The sequence below is a fragment of the Macrobrachium nipponense genome, chromosome 7 (assembly GCF_015104395.2).
Source record: "Macrobrachium nipponense isolate FS-2020 chromosome 7, ASM1510439v2, whole genome shotgun sequence".
Taxonomy (NCBI): Eukaryota; Metazoa; Arthropoda; class Malacostraca; order Decapoda; family Palaemonidae; genus Macrobrachium; species Macrobrachium nipponense.
In genome coordinates this window covers 10,912,118-10,930,764 of record NC_061109.1, presented here as the reverse complement: position 1 = coordinate 10,930,764, position 18,647 = coordinate 10,912,118, and the positions used below count along the sequence as shown (strand labels likewise).

Below are 18,647 nucleotides of genomic sequence, written 5' to 3'. Positions count from 1 at the left end.
TGAGTGTCCCATCAAGGCGGTCCTGAAACTCTTGGAGAGCGAGGAACGCTGCCTTGAGTTCCAGTACATTGATGTGAAGGTGCTTGTCGTTCTCGTCCCACACTCCTGAAGTCAGCAACTCCTCCAGGTGTGCGCCCCATCCCTCGGTCGATGCGTCTGAGAACAGCTGCATGTCCTGGGGGGGGAGTGCGCAGAGGCACTCCTCTTAAGAGGTTCCTGTCGTCGAGCCACCAGGCTAGGTCCTGCCTCACCTCCTGTGTCAGTGACACTGGAAAGCTTGGGGGATCTTGATCGCCTGTGGACCAACTCTCCTTTAGTCTCCACTGAAGAGACCGCAGGTGAAGACGCCCGTGAGGGACTAACTTCTCGAGTGACGACAGGTGTCCGATCACGACTTGCCATCCGCTGAGCTACCCTGTTCCTGCCCGAGACAGGAACTGGTTGGCTGCCTCCCTGAATCTGCTGATCCGCGAGTCTGCGGGGAAGACTCGCCCTGCTACCGTGTCGATCAGCATACCCAGGTACTTCATCCTCTGCTTGGCTCGAGATCGGACTTCTCGAAGTTCACAACGATCCCTAGATCGCGACAGAAACTCGAGAAGCCGATCCCTGTCCTGTAGCAACTGCGAGCGGGAGCTCGCCAGGACCAACCAATCGTCGAGATACCTCATCAGACGTATCCCGTGCGAATGGGCCCAAGCAGACACCAGAGTGAACACTCGCGTGAACACCTGTGGGGCGGTTGAGAGACCGAAGCACAGTGCCCTGAACTGGTACACCGTCCCGTCGAGGATGAAGCGGAGGTACTTTCTGGAGGACTGATGAATGGGTATTTGGAAATACGCATCCTTCAAGTCCACTGAAAGCATGAAAATCGTTCCCCTCCCCGATGGAGTCGAGCACTGAGCGTGCCGTCTCCATCGTGAACCGGGTCTGGCGAACAAACCGGTTCAGGGGAGAGAGATCTATCACCGGGCGCCAGCCTCCCGTAGACTTTTCCACCAGGAAGAGTCGACTGTAAAGCCCGGTGCTGATCCGTGACGATCTCTACAGCTCTCTTGCTCAGCATGGTCTTGATCTCCTGTCTGAGTGCTACGTCCTTCGGTGACCCGGGGACGTACGACTGCTGTTGGACCGGGTTGGAGGTGAGGGGTGGCCGAGATTCGAAGGGTAATAGATATCCCTCCCGAAGGACATCTACTATCCAGGTCTCGGCGCCGTAGCGCTGCCAAGTTGCCCAATGGCTGGCCAGGCACCCCCCCACTTCCGGCAGCAGGTGAGGGGGAACGCCGTCCCTAGCGTTTCCCCCCTTTCTTCGACTTCTTCCCAGAGCCTCCACGGGATGAGGAGGGCTGGGAGGAGGGCTGGTTACGGCCCCCCTTACCAGAAGTCGAAGAAGACAGAGTCACTCCTCGGGGCTTCGACGCAGCAACCGTCTTAGCAGCCGAGGAGGCGCTAGCCGAGCTCTTAGACTTGGCCGCAGTCCGAGGCTGCCCAGAAGCCTTCGAGACTGCCTGTGAACCAGACGGTCACTGTCATCAGTGCGCCGTCTGTCCACCGCAGCGTCCACCATCTCTCGTGGGAAGAGAGACGTGGAACTCCGTAAAGGTCCGTTTCGAAGTCCCAATGCCGCTTCACGCCCGGCCGCCCTGGAAACCCGAGTAAGGACAGCGTCCCTTCGTCGGAGAACCAGGTTGGCCCACAGGTTCACCGTCTGGTGGGCAAGGAAGGAGATGGCTCTTCCCCCAGACTGGCAAAGTCTCCTGAAGGCCGAGTCATCTTCGGGAGAAATTCCCCCGGAGTTGGCTGCGACCTTAGATACTGTGAGGGACCACAGATCTAGCCAGGAGACGGCCTGGAAAGCTGCCATGGCGGTAGATTCCAGGCCTAGTGCCTCTTGCTGCGAGAACCACAGGTTCTGGACAGGAGCTGTTGCAGAGACACACCCGGAGTCAGCCTCGCTAACTCGGGTTCACCTGTTTGGGCGGCATCGGATCCTCAGATGGCACGTAAAACCGCCGCTGTCGTAGCAGAGGAGGTGGAAGCAGCTTGCTAGACCTGCCAGACTTCAGCGAACCGTCCTGTCCAGAGACAAGCGATTCAACTTGGTCCAGCACTGAGTCAGCCAGCTCTGACCGCGGCAAACCCACCGTCGGTCTGGGTTCCCTCGATTCGGGCCCCAAAAGAACCGACTCGAGCCGGGACGTGGGCTCGGATGGTGGGAGCGGCGATCCTTCCCCGCGAGGTCGTTGTGCTGACGAATCAGCGCAATAACCTCGGCAAAGTTCCTCTGGATCTCGGGCGTGATAGCATCCTGGGAGTCGGACCGTCCAGTCCCTCGAAACAGGAGTACCGTCCCGAGGACCCTACCTCCCTCAAGGAGAGGAGCAGCGACAGCCCCCTCTCGGTCTCCTCCAACCACCTGTGCGTAAGACCTGGCTGGTCCGAGAACCGAGCCTGGTACGTACGACGACGTGGCGGGATCCTGAAGGGCGCCCCACCCTTCACGGATCACTCCATCAATACCTCGCCCCCACCCTCCCTTGGTGTAACCCGAGGAGGTTGAAGGTATGGAGAGGCCAGACCTGACGCTCCCTCCTCGCTCGCTGGCAGAGAACCAGCGGGCTTGGAAGACTGCAGGCGATCGTCAACCCGCGGTGGCGATCGAGCTGCAGGCCTAGTCGAGCCGTCTCGCTGTGGAGAACGGCTGGACCGAGAACAGCGGCCCCACGGTCTCGTGTGTCAGAGGAGCTGGTGCTGGTCGCCGTACCCGATCGCTCTCTGTGAGAGTGACGGTCAGGCGACCGGCGAGCTCCACTGTCACGGTGAGACCGGTGCGTATCCTCACGGCGCGTCACGTCGCTGGTACCAGCCGTGGCTGGTGCCGGCGAACGGGGGGACCTCTTCCCAGCCTCAGCCCGTGGCGGTCATGGACCGTCACGTCCGCCCGGGTAGCCAGCTGTTCGCCGCGAGAGCGAGAGCTGGTCTGGTGAGAGTCGCGTGAGCGGCTGTCACCAGTCTTCCGCTCCGTGCCGTGAACCTGACGCTGAGCGGACTCAGAGGTCTGGTTCCTGGCTGCACGGTCGCTGGTAGGCGACCGTACACTCGGTACCTCTCGCGAACGAGCGGCGAGCCGGATCCTGCTGCTGTGGCCGACCACTGACAGCAGGTGAGGAAGTGCCGGTGTTAGCCGGCACCCCTCTGGTCCCCGTAGTCTTCTTCCTTGCGGGAGAAGAGACGGGTCCTGCTCCCGAAGGAGCAGGGCGACCAGCGGAAAGAACCCCCCGTCTCACCAGAGCGAGGAAGGGCCCTTAGAAGCTCCCGAAGAAGACTTCTTAGGGGGGGGGAGGCGACCTTCTTCTTCTTAGGCGGGGAGCCTCGAAGAAGAAGGGGAAGAGGCGGCAGACGACGACGACGAAGAAGACGATGAAGACGACGACGACACCTTCCTCCTCTTCTTCTTCTTCTTCGTCAACCTCCTCAGGACCGATGTCAGGTCTGTCATCCAGGACGGAGCCGGGGCTGCTGTTGCCGAAGCAACAGGGCCCGGACGTACCTGTCCAGAACAGACCAGCATCGGGCGCAGCAGGCGCCAGGAACGGGAACGACATCAGCAGGTGCGGGCATCACAGGAACGGCAGCAGACACGGCAGGAACAGGATCAGGAACAGCAGCAGTGGTCACGGCAGGTACGGCAGATACAGCTGGTCGAACCAGCGGCACAGACGTCATCGTTACCAAGGTGGGAGGTCCAGGGGCAGCTCTTCGGGCACATGAAGTCCGGTCGCGGCAGCACGGCAAACCCAGGTGGCGGCATCACACTCCCCCGAGTTACGGCGACTGGCCCCTGCACCGATGTTGTTGGTGTTACAGAGACCGCGTGCTGGGTGTACACCAGGTGAGGAGGTGACGCGTACCAGGTGTTGTCAGGGTCGTGGTGGTGGTTGTTACCGTAGCGTGCGTAACCGCCACGGAGCCAGCGAGATGATAGAGCAGCCCCTGGACACTCGGCACGCCCTGCAGTCCCAACGACGCCCACACCTGTCCAAGGTCATCCTTCACGGCAACCGCACCTGAGGAGGCAAAAGTCGGGTGATTAGGCGGATCCTCTACCCGCTCCGCGCGAAGACGAGCGGATAGAGGACCCAGAGTACAACTCTACGTCGGGGTATCTAGCGCCCTCCTCCACACTCGGGAACACATCGGGAGAGGAGAAGGACCTAGACACCCCCCCCGAAGGGAAGGCGCGATACGAGGAAGTTGAGCGGGCTTGGCAGGAAAGAAGACGAAGTGTCCGTCAACCAAAGGAGTCGCGGGAGAGCTTTCCGACGACTCCTTTGCAGGCCTTCGCTTCTTCCTGCCCTCATACAATGTCCACTGCGCCTCCGACCAGTCCATACAAACATCACAGGGCTCGGCCCGGGTGCATTCACGCCCCCGGCACCGAGCACACAAAACATGAGGGTCTATCTCGGAAAAGTCTGAATTTCCACTTTATTTGCGCCCTTCGGTACCCGGGCAAAGTCTCCTTGGGGTAGCGAGGCGCGGAGATTCCATCATTAATGAATTCAGCGTAATTAATATGAAAAGAGAGAATACTGTACTTACAATCTTTCATACACAATTACAAACAAAACAGAAAGCAAACGACGAGCAGCGGGCAGAGAGCGAACACACACGTCCATCCACCGTGAGGCCGAAAGCAAAAGTGGTTTGTTTACCTCCCAGTCGCGCGCGCGCGCCTGTCGGACAAGCAGTTAACTACCGAACCCCTTGTTCGAAAGCTTACGACCTATCAGCTGCCGCTAGTAACCTTCCTATTGTAAAAGGACCGAAGGTTGTATGCCGTGTCGGAACAAAGGAGAGGGGCTAAGAGAGTGTAAAGCGCTCCTATGCTTGACTGGCGCCTCGCGCCTGGCTGCGCCTCGCGCCTGGCTGGCGCCTCGCGCCTGGCTGGCGCCTCGCGCCTGGCTGGCGCCTCGCGCCTGGCTGGCGCCTCGCGCCTAGCTGGCGCCTCGCGCCTGGCTGGCGCCTCGCGCCTGGCTGGCGCCTCGCGCTTGGCTGGCGTCTCGCGCCTGGCTGCCTCCTCGCGCTTGGCTGGCGCCTCGCGCCTGCAAGATCCTCGCGCTTGGCTGGCGTCTGCGCTACTGACTGACTCTTCGCGCCTTGGCTGGCGCCTCGCGCCTGACTGGTGCCACTCTCGCCTCTCAAAAGTCTCGCGCCTGACTGACGCTGTTCGTGCCTTGTCGAAGTCTCGCGTCTTCCTGAAGTCCCATCCTTGCGTGACAGATGCTTGTCTGGAGCCTCACGCTTGGATGAATGCTCACCGCCTGGTTGTTACTCCGCGCTCGGCTGAAGCTGCTGATCTGGCAGACGTATCCATCTGGGAGAATCCTCTCGTCGGTAATGCGTTTCTCGCTTGTCTGACTCTCTCTTAGAGGACGCTTCTCGTCTGTAGGACGCCTCGCAGCTTGGCTGGCGCTATGCGTTTGTCTGGCGAATCCAGATCTTCCCATGAGTCTCTATCTGAGATCTCAAAAGACTCACGTCTCACAGGAGCCTCACTCCTGTGGGAGAAGGAAGACGAGTCTTCTTGACCGGCAGTCTGACGTCTTTCTTACGAGGAGGATCCTTCGCAAGGACTCCCACTAGGGGGGGCGGAAAGCTGTTCCTGTACCGCCAAAATGATCCTTTTGGACGCTTCTCCTGCGTCTTCTTGAACGGGAGAGGGAGACCTCGAAGGCGTGTTGCCCCCATCATGGGACGGCGAAAACCCTCTTCGCCTTCTTGATAGAAGGAGGCCTCTTCTTCCGAAAAGCGTTCTGGGCTTGAATCCAAACCAGGATCTCTCCAGTGCCTTTTCAGGGGCCTGGACAAGTCCGAATCCTTCCACCCTCGTTTAGGAGAGGGAGAAGCGGACGAAGAGAAGCACTCTCTGAGGACGCTTTTTCGATAGCGGTCCTGAGCAGGCTGTCTATAAACAGCACCTGCTGAAGGGACGCCTGACCGGGGGGAATTCTCCACAACCTCCGTACGGCTTTCGACTTTCCTTCTCCTCTGGGCTTGGGAGCTTGGAAGAGGTCTAGGCCTGGAGCGTCGCAGAGACGGTCAGACGCCCCCTCCACACACTGGGGACACTCAACTTCACTAAAATCACTTTCACAATCCTTACCTTTCATGGTAGCCATTTCGGATCTCATCCTGTGAGCGTAGCCTTCAGATTAGCAATTTCCGATGCCGAATCTGAATGTATGGCCAGTGAGGGTCCTGATACAGAATCATAATAAGAGAAGAGTTAGAATTATCCAAAGGCTCAATAGGCCTTGTACAAACTACCCGCCATCTTAGATGCAGCCCTTCTGACTCTATCCCTTTCTAACTTCTTCAAGTAAGAAGTTAGAGTCTTCCATTCCTCCTTCAACATTCAACCTTTCACACTCATGACAGGTGTTAGAAATAGAACAATCAAAACCCCTACATTTGCGACATACAGTGTGAGGATCAACCGAAGCTTTCGGTATCCTCACCTTGCAGCCTACATTCACACACATTCTCACACAAACACTTGAATCAGAACATTCTGAAGAAAAATAAAAAAGCAAGTCCAAATCCAGTCCACAGTAGCGAATGCCAAAACAACGATCCAGGTACGTCACCAAAAGTCCACAAAAAGATGATCAATTGTTTAGAAAAGCGAATTCCAGTCAAGAGGTGGCAGCAACGATGTTGATACCACCGGCGACAGAAAATATATGAGTATAAAACGGGAAATGGTTCCTAGTCCTGCCGCCCAGGGCAGGCCGGTAGATCACCTGACCTACCTGTAGCGAGTGGCGCGAAATTTGAATTTCTGTCGGGGACACGACAGGAGTCTTAGCTATGTATATATCTGACAGGTAAGTTGATTGTATGAAACAATAAAGTTTTTGTACATACTTACCTGCAGGATATATACTTAGCTTAGGTCTCTGACGTCACGACAGAAAATTCAAAACTCGCGGCACACGCTACAGGTAGGTCAGGTGATCTACCTTACCCGCCGCTGGGAGGCGGGTGTAAGAACCAGTCCCCCTTTCTTGTCAGGTTATTTTCTTCCACCTGTCTCCTGAGGGGAGGCTGGGCGGGCCATCAATCGTATATATCTGCCAGGTAAGTATGTACAAAACTTTATTGTATACTAACAATATCATTTTTGTACATGAACTTCCCTGCCAGATATATACTTAGCTGATTGACACCCTTGGTGGAGGGAAAGAGACACATACTTACTTAGAAAGTGGGGACAACACATGTTAAAGGAATACATAATATAAACCTCTGGTTTCTTACCTGATTTAGGCAGAAGACTTGATAGTTACTGTCTATTAGTCTGCGTTGCCTAAAGAGTCTCAGCGAGGGCGTTGACCTATGGCTGAAGAACTCTTTGGGTCTACCAATGGGAACTGAGTCCACTTACTTGGCAGAATCCAAGCAGGATCTGGTCAATGGGGATCAACCGCTTTACATGCCAGAGCCTATCACTACCAATTGCAAGGAGCCTCAAGCACAACCGATCACCTAACCAAATACTAACATTAGTATACGAAAGAAGGAGCTGCCTCCTGCAAACCTCCTTCGCACAACCAAAAAAAACTCAAACTTAAAACTAACAGGGAAAAAAGGATTAAAAAGGATGTGTTTCGCTCCCTGCCCCAGCACTGAATCCGCCGATACGTAAGGCCTAGCCCAAAACACTTAATCATACGTAATCGATACGTCCCTTAGGTAGTGTGATTAGAGAAGACTGATTCACACCTCCAAAAAGTGGCCTTCATAAGGTTTTGTAATGACAAATTCTTCTTGAAAGCCAAAGACGTCGCGATGGCCCCGTACTTCGTGCGCCTTGACTTTCAGAAGGTTAAACTGTTGCTGATTGCAAGAAGTGTGTGCTTCTCTAATAATATTCCTGATAAAGAATGAGAGTGCATTTTTAGATAAGGGCCCTACTGGGGTCCCTTACAGAGCACCAGAGATTGCTCTCATTAGCAGCAAGTCTTTTCTTCCTCTGAAGATAATATTTCAGGCTTCTCACCGGGCAAAGAGATCTCTCCTTCTTCTGTCCCAACTAAGGAGGATAAGCTTTTGATTTCAAAGCTCCTGGGCCACGGCGAAGAAGGGTTTTCATTCTTGGCTAGGAAAGCCGGAAGAAAAGAGCAAACCGCGGAGCCTCCTTGGAAACCTACCTCACCTTCTAGAGCCTGCAGCTCGCTGACCCTCTTCGCTGACGCTAACGCACAGAGAAAAAGAGTCTTCATCAAAAGGTCTCTGAACGAAGCAGCATGGGGAGGTTCGAACCTGAGGACCTCAGGAAGAGCAGCACGACATCTAGATTCCAGCTAGGCACTAAGGAGGAGGTTCTTTTAAACCGTTTCAAACGATCTGATTAAATCATGGAGGTCCTTGTCCTCAGATATGTTTAATCCTCTTGACGAAAAACTGAGGAAAGCATGCTCCTGTATCCCTTGATGGTGGAGACAACCAACCCGCATTTTTCCCTCAGGAAGATAAGGAAATCTGCAATCTGCGTCACAGAGGTACTGGAGGAGGAAAACTTTATGAGTCCTGCACCAGCGTCGAAAAACATCCCACTTCGACTGGTAGACTCTAGATGTGGAAGGTCTACGTGCATTGGCAATAGCCCTTGCAGACTTTGCCGAAAAAGCCCTTAGCTCTGACGAGACTCTTGATAGTCTGAATCCAGTCAGACTGAGAGCGGGGAGGTTTTTGTGAAAACCTGTCGAAGTGGGGCTGTTTGAGCAGATCGACTCTTAGAGGTAGGGATCTTGGACATCCACCAGCCATTCCAGTACCTCTGTGAACCAGTCGTGGGCGGGCCAGAACGGAGCTATCAACGTCATCCTTGCTCCCTCTGACGCTGCGAATTTCCTTAACGTTTCCCCTATAATCTTGAAAGGCGGGAACGCGTAAGATCCAGATTCCTCAATCCATCAGGAATGCATCTATTGCCACTGCTCTTGGGTCTGCAATAGGGGAGCAGTATAGATCTATCCGCGCATTCCTGGGAGGTCGCAAATAGATCGAGATGGGGCCTGCCCCACGTCCTCCACAGCTCCTGGCATACGTCCGCGTTGTAGAGTCCACTCTGAGGGAAGGACTTGATTCCTTCTGCTTAGCAGATCCGCTCTGACATTTCTTTCTCCCTGTATGAACCTGGTGAGAAGCCTTATGTTCCTTTCCTCTGACCACAAGAGGAGCGATCTTGCTGTCTCGTACAGGGAGAAAGAGTGAGTCCCCCCCTGTTTCCGATGTAAGCCAGGGCTGTAGTGTTGTCGGAGTTGATCTGAACTATTTATTTTTTCCCTTTTTACGAGGGGTTCGAAGGTCTTGAGAGCTAACCAAATCGCTGTTAGCTCCTTCTTGTTGATGTGCCAAAGGACACCTGATCCCCCATCCAGGTGCCTGACACTTCTCTCGACCCGAGAGTAGCTCCCCAACCTTTGTCCGAAGCGTCTGCATACAACACCTAGGTTGGGGTTCCGAACCTGCAAGGAAAGGCCTTCCTTGAACAATAGAGGTCTAGCCACCAACGTAGATCCTCCTTTATCTCTTGCGAAAATCTTGAACGCAAAGTCCAGACCTTGAGATTTCCGATCCCAGTTCCTCGTCAGGAAGAACTGTAGGGGTCTGAGGTGCAACTTCCTAGAGAAACGAATTGCTCCAGCGAGGAGAGTGTCCCCAACAGACTCATCCACTCCCTCGCTGTGCATACATCTTTCTCTAGAAAGATTGCTACCTTCTCCAAACCTCGGGTTATCCTCTCTGGGGACGGATACGCCCGAAAAACCTGAGAAGCCATCAGAATCCCCAGATAGATACGCTCTTGACTGGGGATTAGCTGTGACTTCTCGAAATTCACTAGCAAACCCAGAGAAGCTGCTAGCTCCAACGTCACTCGTAAGTCCTCCAGACATTTCTCCTTGGATTTGGCCCTGATAAGCCAATCGTCCAAGTAGAGGGAAATCCTCACTCCCTCGAGATGAAGCCACTGGGCAACGTTCTTCATCAGTCCTGTGAAATACTTGGGGGGCCGTGGAAAGGCCGAAGCATAGGGCCCTGAACTGAAAAACGTTCCCTCCCCACATGAATCTGAGAAATTTGCGAGAAGAAGGATGGATCGGTACATGGAAGTAAGCGTCCTGAACGGTCCAGCGACACCATCCAGTCCCCGGGACGAAGAGCTGCTAAGACTGATGACATCGTCTCCATAGCGAACTTCCTCTTCTTCACAAAGACATTCAGGGCGCTCAACGTCCAGAAACCGGTCTCCATCCTCCTGAGTTCTTGGGAACTAGGAACAGACGGTTGTAGAACCCCGCTAGAAAGAGGGTCCTGAACCATCTCTATTGCCTCTTTCTCTAACATCAGCTGTACCGCTAGAGCGAGGGCTTGATTCCTTAGTGGGTCTTTGTATTTGGCCACCAGTGCCCTTGGAGTGGTGGTCAAGGGTGTCTCGAGATAAAGGGGAATGAGGTACCCCCTCTTGATGATCGCGATGACCAGTTGTCCGCCCCCATTTCGTGCCCAGACATCTGCAAAGTTCAGAAGTCTGGCACCCACAGTTGTCTGGAGGACACACGAACTACTTCTTGGCCCTAATAGACCGGGAGAAGGTCCTCCTCTTCTAGGTGGTCTCGAACCTCTGGAGGAAGAAGAGCGAGACGAAGGTCCTCTCGAAAGGGTTGTTGCCTACTTTGAGCTCTTTCTTCGTCTTCTGCTGAAACGAAGGTTTCGGAATTCTAGCCGAGCGAGCTAGCATATCCTGCGTCGCTTTTGCTGATAACGAGCTGGAGATATCATTAATAGTCTTCTTGGGGAAAGAGTTGCGGGGAAAAGCTGTGAATACAGCAAGGAAGCTCTCTGTGCGTGGAGAAACCGCCTTGGTAAGAAAAGAGCAGAAAACGGCCCTCTTCTTTACCACTCCTGCACCAAAAAGTGAAGCAATTTCCCCGGAACCGTCTCTCACTGCCTTGTCCATGCAAGACAGAACTGCGTGGAGGTCTTCAGGCGAAAGAGTGTCTTGCTCTTGAGTCCTCTTAGCCAACACTCCAAGGGTCCAGTCAAGAAAGTTAAAAACTTCTAAGACTCGGAACATTCCCTTCAGAGGTGATCCAATCGCTCATACCCCACGTCGTCTTCGCAGAATTCAGCGCCGAGCGACGTGCGGAATCAACCAACGAAGAGAAGTCCGGTCTGCAGAAGAGGGAAGAGTTAGACCCAAGGGCTCTCCTGACTCGTACCAGAACCCCATCTTACCCGTCAGCTTGGACGGGGGAAAAGAAAAAACTGTCTTGCCTTTCTCTTCTTTTGAAAGCAACCAGTCGTCAAAGTTCTTCAGAGCCTTCTTCATAGACCACTGTAGGCTTCATCTTAACGACTGAAGAACTTATTAGCCGTATTGTCGTTGAAAATAAGGACGGAGGAGACGGAGGAGCAACGGCCGAAAGAGACTCCCCAAAATCTTGCAAGAGGAGGTCTGTAAGTCTCTTATACGAAGAAACCGAAGCATCCTTGGGGCAAAATCTTCCTCCGAATCACCAACAAATTCTTCCGAAGAATGACGTCTAGAAGCTCTACTGCCCGGAGGAGAGCTAATCCTTGGAGAGCGCCTGTTCGGAGAGCGCCTACTAGGCGAGCGCCTACTGGAAGAAAAACCACTGGGAGAGCGCTTACACGGGGAGCGCCTACCAGGAGAGCGCCTACTTTGAGAGCGCCTCCCAGGAGAGAGCCTTACTAGGAGAGCGCCTAGTTGGAGAGCGCCCCTACTAGGAAGAGCGCCTACTTTGAGATCGCCTCCCGGAGAGAGCCTACTTGGGGAGCGCCTGCTAGGAGAGCGCCTACTTGGGGAGCGCCTACTAGGAGAGCGCCTCCACAAGTGGAGGCCCGTCTGTCGGAAACAGGATTCTAAACTCCACAGAGAGCGTCTGGATAAGGGAGAGCGCCTATCAGGCTCTCTGCGCCTGCTAGGCTCTTGGCGCCTGCCATCCTCAATACGCCTGCCAGGCTCTTGATGCCTATTGAGCTCAAAACCCTGCCAGGCTCTTGACGCCTGCCACGGGGAGAGAGAAAAACATCCACAGATGAATCCCTGTCAGAAGCGCGGCGCTTACAAGGCTCTGAGCGCCTATCCAATCGGGAGTGATCTAACGGAGGAGAAAAACTTCCGTTGCCGCCTACCAGGCTCTTGGCGCCTACTAGGCTCTTGGCGCCTACTAGGCTCTTGACGCCTACTAGGCTCCGAGCGTCCGTCAAAAGGAGAGTGGCCACCAGGCGAAGAACTCTTCCTTCGCTCCTGACGAAAAACGAGGCTCTTGACATCTGTCAAGCTCTTGACGCCTAACTGAAGAGGAGCGGAAATCCTGAGGAGAGAGCTGTCTGGCTCCTTACGCCTTACATGCTCAACAACTCTTGCTGGGAAGAGAGGAGAGCCTACTCGGAGAAAGAGATCCCGAGCTCAGCCTGCACTTCTGACCTCCTACTAACATGGCTCAAAAGCTTTTCTAGCCAAAGGAGAAATTAGCCAGAAGGAACGTTCTTAGACTTCTTCACCGGAAGTGAGGCGTCCTTCCGACGATGAGAAGTCCCGGCAATAGACTCCGCTAAAGCCGCAATCTGCGCCTGCAGACCCGCCAGGATACGCGCAGGAGATCTCTTAAACTCCTCTACAGGGACGAAGTCCGAGAGCGAACAGGAGAAGCGTAACCGGACGAAATCTTGGTTCTCTTGCGTTCCACTTCTGGCTCTTCCGCGAAGGATTCGGGGCTGGAAGGAAAGGGCGCAAGGATCCTTACCAGGGCCTCTTGAGAGGGCGAGACGACTCCGAGGCGCTCCATCTACGCTGAGGAGAAGGCGACGAAGAGGACGAGAAGCACTGGCGCAATAACTCTTCTTGGTTCGATCCAAGGCAGCCTGGGAATGAGCAACAGGAACTACCGAGGGGACGCCTGACCGGTGGGGGTCTCCCTAACCTTCCTGCGGCTTTCGACTTTCCTCCTCCACTGGGTCTGGGAGTCTGGAAGAGGTCTAGGCCTGGAAGCGTTAGTGAGCCGGTCAGACGCACCCTCCACTGCACTATGGGCACTGCACTGATCACTTGCACTATCATCACTCTTACCTTGTCGCGAGAGCGAGCGAGGCTCTCCTTACTCCTGATCGAGGCTCTCCCAGAAGCAACTTCCGAAAACGAATCTTCGGGTTCAAAGCTGGGCGCAGGGGCTGAAACTGGAGAAGGAACTACTTCTACTACAGGATTCTCAGTCGTCAACTTCACTCACCCTCGATCTACTAGAACTCTTTGAAGAAGCCTTGCGCACCCTATCCTTCTCTAACTTTCTCACATAAGAAGAAAGAGCCTTCCAACCATCCTCATCCAAATTCTCACACTCTTTGCAAGGGTAATAAAAGAGCATTCATTCCCTCTACAAGACGCACATACCGAGTGAGGATCTAATGCAGCTTTAGGAAGCCTAACTTTACATTCCTTCTCTAACAAACCCTAAACAAACTAGGTTTCTTAACTTCAGAATCATCCATGATTATAGATATGTAAGAGAAATCCAAAAGAAAAATCCAAAAAACAGTCCAAAAAGCGTATGCTAAGCCAACAAACAAAGGGTACTTCACCAAAATCCAAATCGTCGGCAACGAGAACGAATTTTAACTATCGTAAGGACTGAACAACAGGTGTTGTCCAGCCGGCGACAGAAAATAATCTGACAAGAAAGGGGGACTGGTTCTTACACCCGCCTCCCAGCGGCGGGTAAGGTAGATCACCTGACCTACCTGTAGCGTGTGCCGCGAGTTTTGAATTTTCTGTCGTGACGTCAGAGACCTAAGCTAAGTATATATCTGGCAGGGAAGTTCATGTACAAAAAACTTAACTTACTAATGCACTGAAGCAATCTGGTCAACTACCTTATAGTATCAGTAACCATGTTCAAAGAGGACATACTATTAGTTCATTAATATTACTAACAATTACTTACCAGATGCTTTATCCCGGCCAGAAAACACCCCTTGGAAGCATCTTCAGTAACAAACAGACCCGCTGTCCATACGAGTCACAAACAGTCCTTCTTGGTAACATAAGCTGGATAGGGAATTCAAAACTGTTGAAATATTGGCTTCATCTCCTTCAGCAAAAACCGGACCAACAAGAGAAATAAATTTGCTGCGTAAAGTATCATTCTGGTCTCTCAACCACTGCGGACAAGGGCTCAAATAAATTTCAACTACCTATTTAAAAAATTAAACTTGATTATAAACAGTCACTGGATACATTAAAGGGCATTAACAGATGCATTGGAATAAAGGGCATTAACAGATGCATCAGACCATAAGTATGAAAGAGAGAAAAGGGAAACCCTGTCTTAAATAAAGGAATACAGTAAAAGTATATATAAATTAAACACTTTTCTTACAAAACTAATTAGGCTATAGGCTAAACAGCCTTCAAACAAATTAGGCATGAAGGCTAAACAGCCTTCAAACCAATTAGGCATATAGGCTAAACAGCCTTACTCCAAGCATACGGCTCCCAGCCACACCAAACTTACAGATCTCAAAAAAGGAAAGGCTCTAATTTCATGTCCAGCTCACCCTCCACTGGCTCAAATGGCAAGGTCTCATTTTTCTGTATGGCCTTACCCAATGCCATTTTCCTTACCAGGATTATCACTCTTGTTGTTACGTATTGTGTTGTGCTGTTCAACTGTTTACAATTACATACAAAATTTTCCTACTTAATTTACTTCTCGATCTGCTGCACTTAGTTCTATGTGACATCATTTGATTTAATGCCTTTTCCTTCTGTTCATTGGCATGCTTTTTGTCCCTTAATATGAAGGGTTTTTCAGTAATTTTAAGAATCATGGGAATCCTTTAATATCAAGTATATGGTGCAAAGACTTAAGCTAACTTTAACAGTAGTCAAGATTCATTAAAGATAATTGGCCATGTTACAGTGCTGCTTAAAGAGGCTAGGGGTTGTAAAAATTTAAATTTTTTTTTTATTTTTAAGATTTAAGTTTGTTTGAAAGCTAATGTCTTTCCATTTGTTAAGGCTAGTTTTTTTGGGGGGTTCTAATAATGGTTTAGTTCCGATCTTCATTTTTTTTGTCTCCCCATTCGCCATCCTCCTTTTCGTAGCCGCCGCCTTAGTTCACAGCTGAGACTCACACAGGGTGGAAGTGAGGTTGGTCTTTATTTGTTTATTTTATGTTATTTCAAAAATATAGTGTTTTGAAGCCATTTCTTATATTGTACATTGTTAACTTGTTACAGCCAGTCACTGAAAATTTGTGCTGTGTTAAATGTATGTACATTTTTTTCTATATATGGCTTTTGTTTTTCTGTTTTCAGCTTCTGGAGTAGAGGTCCTCTCCAACCTTTACCCACAAAGGATTTATTTTGAAGTTGTGGTTTAAAAGTTAAACTTTCCTGTCTGTTAATGTTTATTAAACAAAACGCTTAAAGTGTTATCCGGTGAATTATGATTTCATGTATAAATTAATATTGTTATGGTTTTTTATATAGTTTATGATTGCACCTCGACTTAGGACCATCCCATATGTCATGATTAGCATGACTTATTCCATAATTGTTTGAAAAATATTTCAAGGGTGTTTAGGTTATTTTTAAAGGGTTATTCAACAAAAGTAATTTTCTGACTTATGATGCCCATCTTGGATCACATTACAACATTGTCTGAGGCCTTACTGCACTCAGTAACCACCCAGCTAGTACACAGTGATGGAAGAGATTAAAATGAAACTACCTTCCTCTGGGGAAAGGCTATACTACAGTAACTAGATTTCTGATCCACTCAAGCGTTATCCCTCCAAGAGGGGGCTGCACTATTAGCATGCAGAGGTTAGAATGGAAGATGGTGGAAGAAATGAACTAGAAGAACTCAAGGGAATAGTCATCCCACTGAGGATTCTGGCAAATGCTTCTTGTCCTTCCTCCACTGCAGGGAAGATTAAACACAAAACTCCTTGCAGGGGGGGAAGAACAAGTGCCCACCTTCCCCGTACAAAATGGGACAATACCCAAAGGGTCTACCAATGCAGGAGACATAAAGCACCTAGGGGGTGCCCCCTCCTCACAACAGCACTGCATCCTATTTTTCTCAATCTTGGATGAAAATAAAACAAGAACTAGACAGATAACAAACAATGTAAACAAGAAAAAAAGGGTAGCAGGCTATTCATCCATTACTCAACTAATCACATAGGGGAACATGATAAGCAAAGCACATCTGTTCTACTAGGAAGGCAAAGAAAAGGTGAGTTGTAACAATAGGTAAGCAAGGAGTATTCCCCTATTCACCCCCTCATCTCCACCAGTTGAAAAATATTTGACTGATGATGATAGGGAATGTAAATTCTTCAGTGAAGTGGCTCAGCCGCCCATGAAATCCTAAAACAAAAATCACTCATTCTTTTGACTCTGCCAGTAACTACATGCACAGAGGAAAGGCCCTTCAGTACACTTCAGCGAGTGAAAACAGAGCTGAGATCTACTGTCAGATGAACGACTCTCTGAGTTATGTATGCTCAGCATACATGGTGATAAAAATCAATTTGAACAAAACAGATTTCATGGATAAGGTAGTGAAAAGTTTGGTAGTGATCATAGGAGGTTGCAGTTCCTTTTCATATGAACTATAACTAACTTGAAAAATATTATTACATTTACCATCACTTTGTTTTCCTTCCATTCTACAATATTATTTCTTTCAGTTTAAGTAAAGAAAAGGTTATCCTTATTGTATAATATATATATATATATATACAGTGGATCCCCCTATTCATGTTCCTGAGATTCACAGTGAATAACGGGGCTACTGTATATGTATACTATAATAAATAATTGGTAATACATAAATAGTAAACTAACTACAGTATACCATATATAATTAAGAGAACTTTACTTACATATTTCCACTCATTCTTCCTGCTTCTAATAAAACACAACAAGGTGTGTTAAATTTGCTGAGCTTCAAGTGGATGCTGAAAAAGAAAAGGATGAAACTAAATCCTTAGGACATTTGAAATCTTTACAATACATGTAATCTATATTTTTTACTACATGAATTTCCAATGTCCTGAAGTCAAGCAAGTTATATTCTGCTTTACCCCTACACAAAATGTTACAAAAGTCACTTCACTGAACTGTATAGTCTAGAACAGTATGTACAGAGGAAATCATGCTTAGAATTGTCAAGTAAACAAAAGTCCTGAGTCTATTTCCTTTGATGAGTACCACCCTTAATAAGCAGCTCAATTACTAATTGCTTTGGTCCCAATAAAATATAGTCAACTAGAGAACATACAAGATTTCAAGGTAAAATTAATAAAACCTTGAGTTTTTTATGCCTTGCTACTATTTTAGTGGGAGGTAAAATCCAGATCTTTAGACTTCTCAGGTCACCAGGAACCTCAAGGGTCTGGTACTGATAATCATGATATTGTTATGATACAATAAAGTTTTATAACATACTTACCTGGCAGATATATACATAGCTATTGACTCCGTCGCGCCGACAGAATTTCGAATTTCGCGCACACGCTACAGGTAGGTCAGGTGATCCACCGCGCCGCCGCTGGGCGGTGGCGGGAATAGGAACCCATTCCCGTTTTGTTTCCATCAGATTTTTTCTACACCATCTGTCTCCTGAGGGGAGGCTGGGTGGGTAGTTTAATTGTATATATCTGCCAGGTAAGTATGTATAAAACTTTATTGTATCATAACAATATCATTTTTTATACATTCAACTTACCCTGTCAGATATATACATAGCTGATTCACACCATTGGAGGAGGGTAAAGGGAAAGACAGCTAACAACTGATTTAACAGGAATACACAACAATCGTTGTAGGTATTAATAACATAAAACCTTGGTTCCTACCTGTTTAGACTGAAGACTTCATGGTTAATGCCCAGGAGTCTGCTTAGTCCTCAAGAGCCTCAGCGAGATATTGATCTATTGCTAAGAGTTCTTGTAGGTCTCAAAGGGGTTCTTATCCACTTACTTGGCCGATCCTATAAGGGCTATGTCAAAGGTTTCAATCCACTTATATGACAAGAACCTTTTTTCCTAAGGAGCACAATCCCGATCCTGATCACCTTAACCTAACCAAATGTTGTATCTAAGATTGCAAGAAGTCATCCCCGGACTCCTTGCAAACAACCAAAAAACTCAATCACAATATTTTACACCTAATTCTTTATGAAAAATAAATAAAATAAAATAAACAAATATAGGCTAATTTCAATTTGTACTACCTCGCTTGTAAGACCTATGCACATTCTCATACTGTCAAAAGCACCAAAGCCGCCTGTGCTAGCCCAAGCACTCGTGTCAGCAGAAAATCCTGATACTGTCTTAAAAGGAGAGGTCCCTGTACGAATTTAGACAATGTCTTTAATCCTACTCCGTTTAAAAGGCACATTTCTAGTTCCTCACTAGCAAGGGCTATGGCCGCCTGTGCGACACCAACACTTTTACCAATAGTAACAAAAACTGCCTCAAATAGTGGAGATCTCCGTAATCAAAGACACCGTTTTTATCCAAGCCTATCCTGTA

General features: G+C 49.8%; 1 protein-coding gene across 1 annotated transcript in view; it reads right to left on the bottom strand.

Annotated features, from left to right (window-relative positions):
• LOC135217537 (serine/threonine-protein kinase atr-like) overlaps positions 1-18,647 on the bottom strand; it is a 796,062-nt gene that overhangs the window by 738,906 nt on the left and 38,509 nt on the right. The window contains 1 exon segment of the mRNA XM_064253504.1: positions 14,043-14,292. Coding sequence (XP_064109574.1) covers positions 14,043-14,292 — 250 coding nt within the window.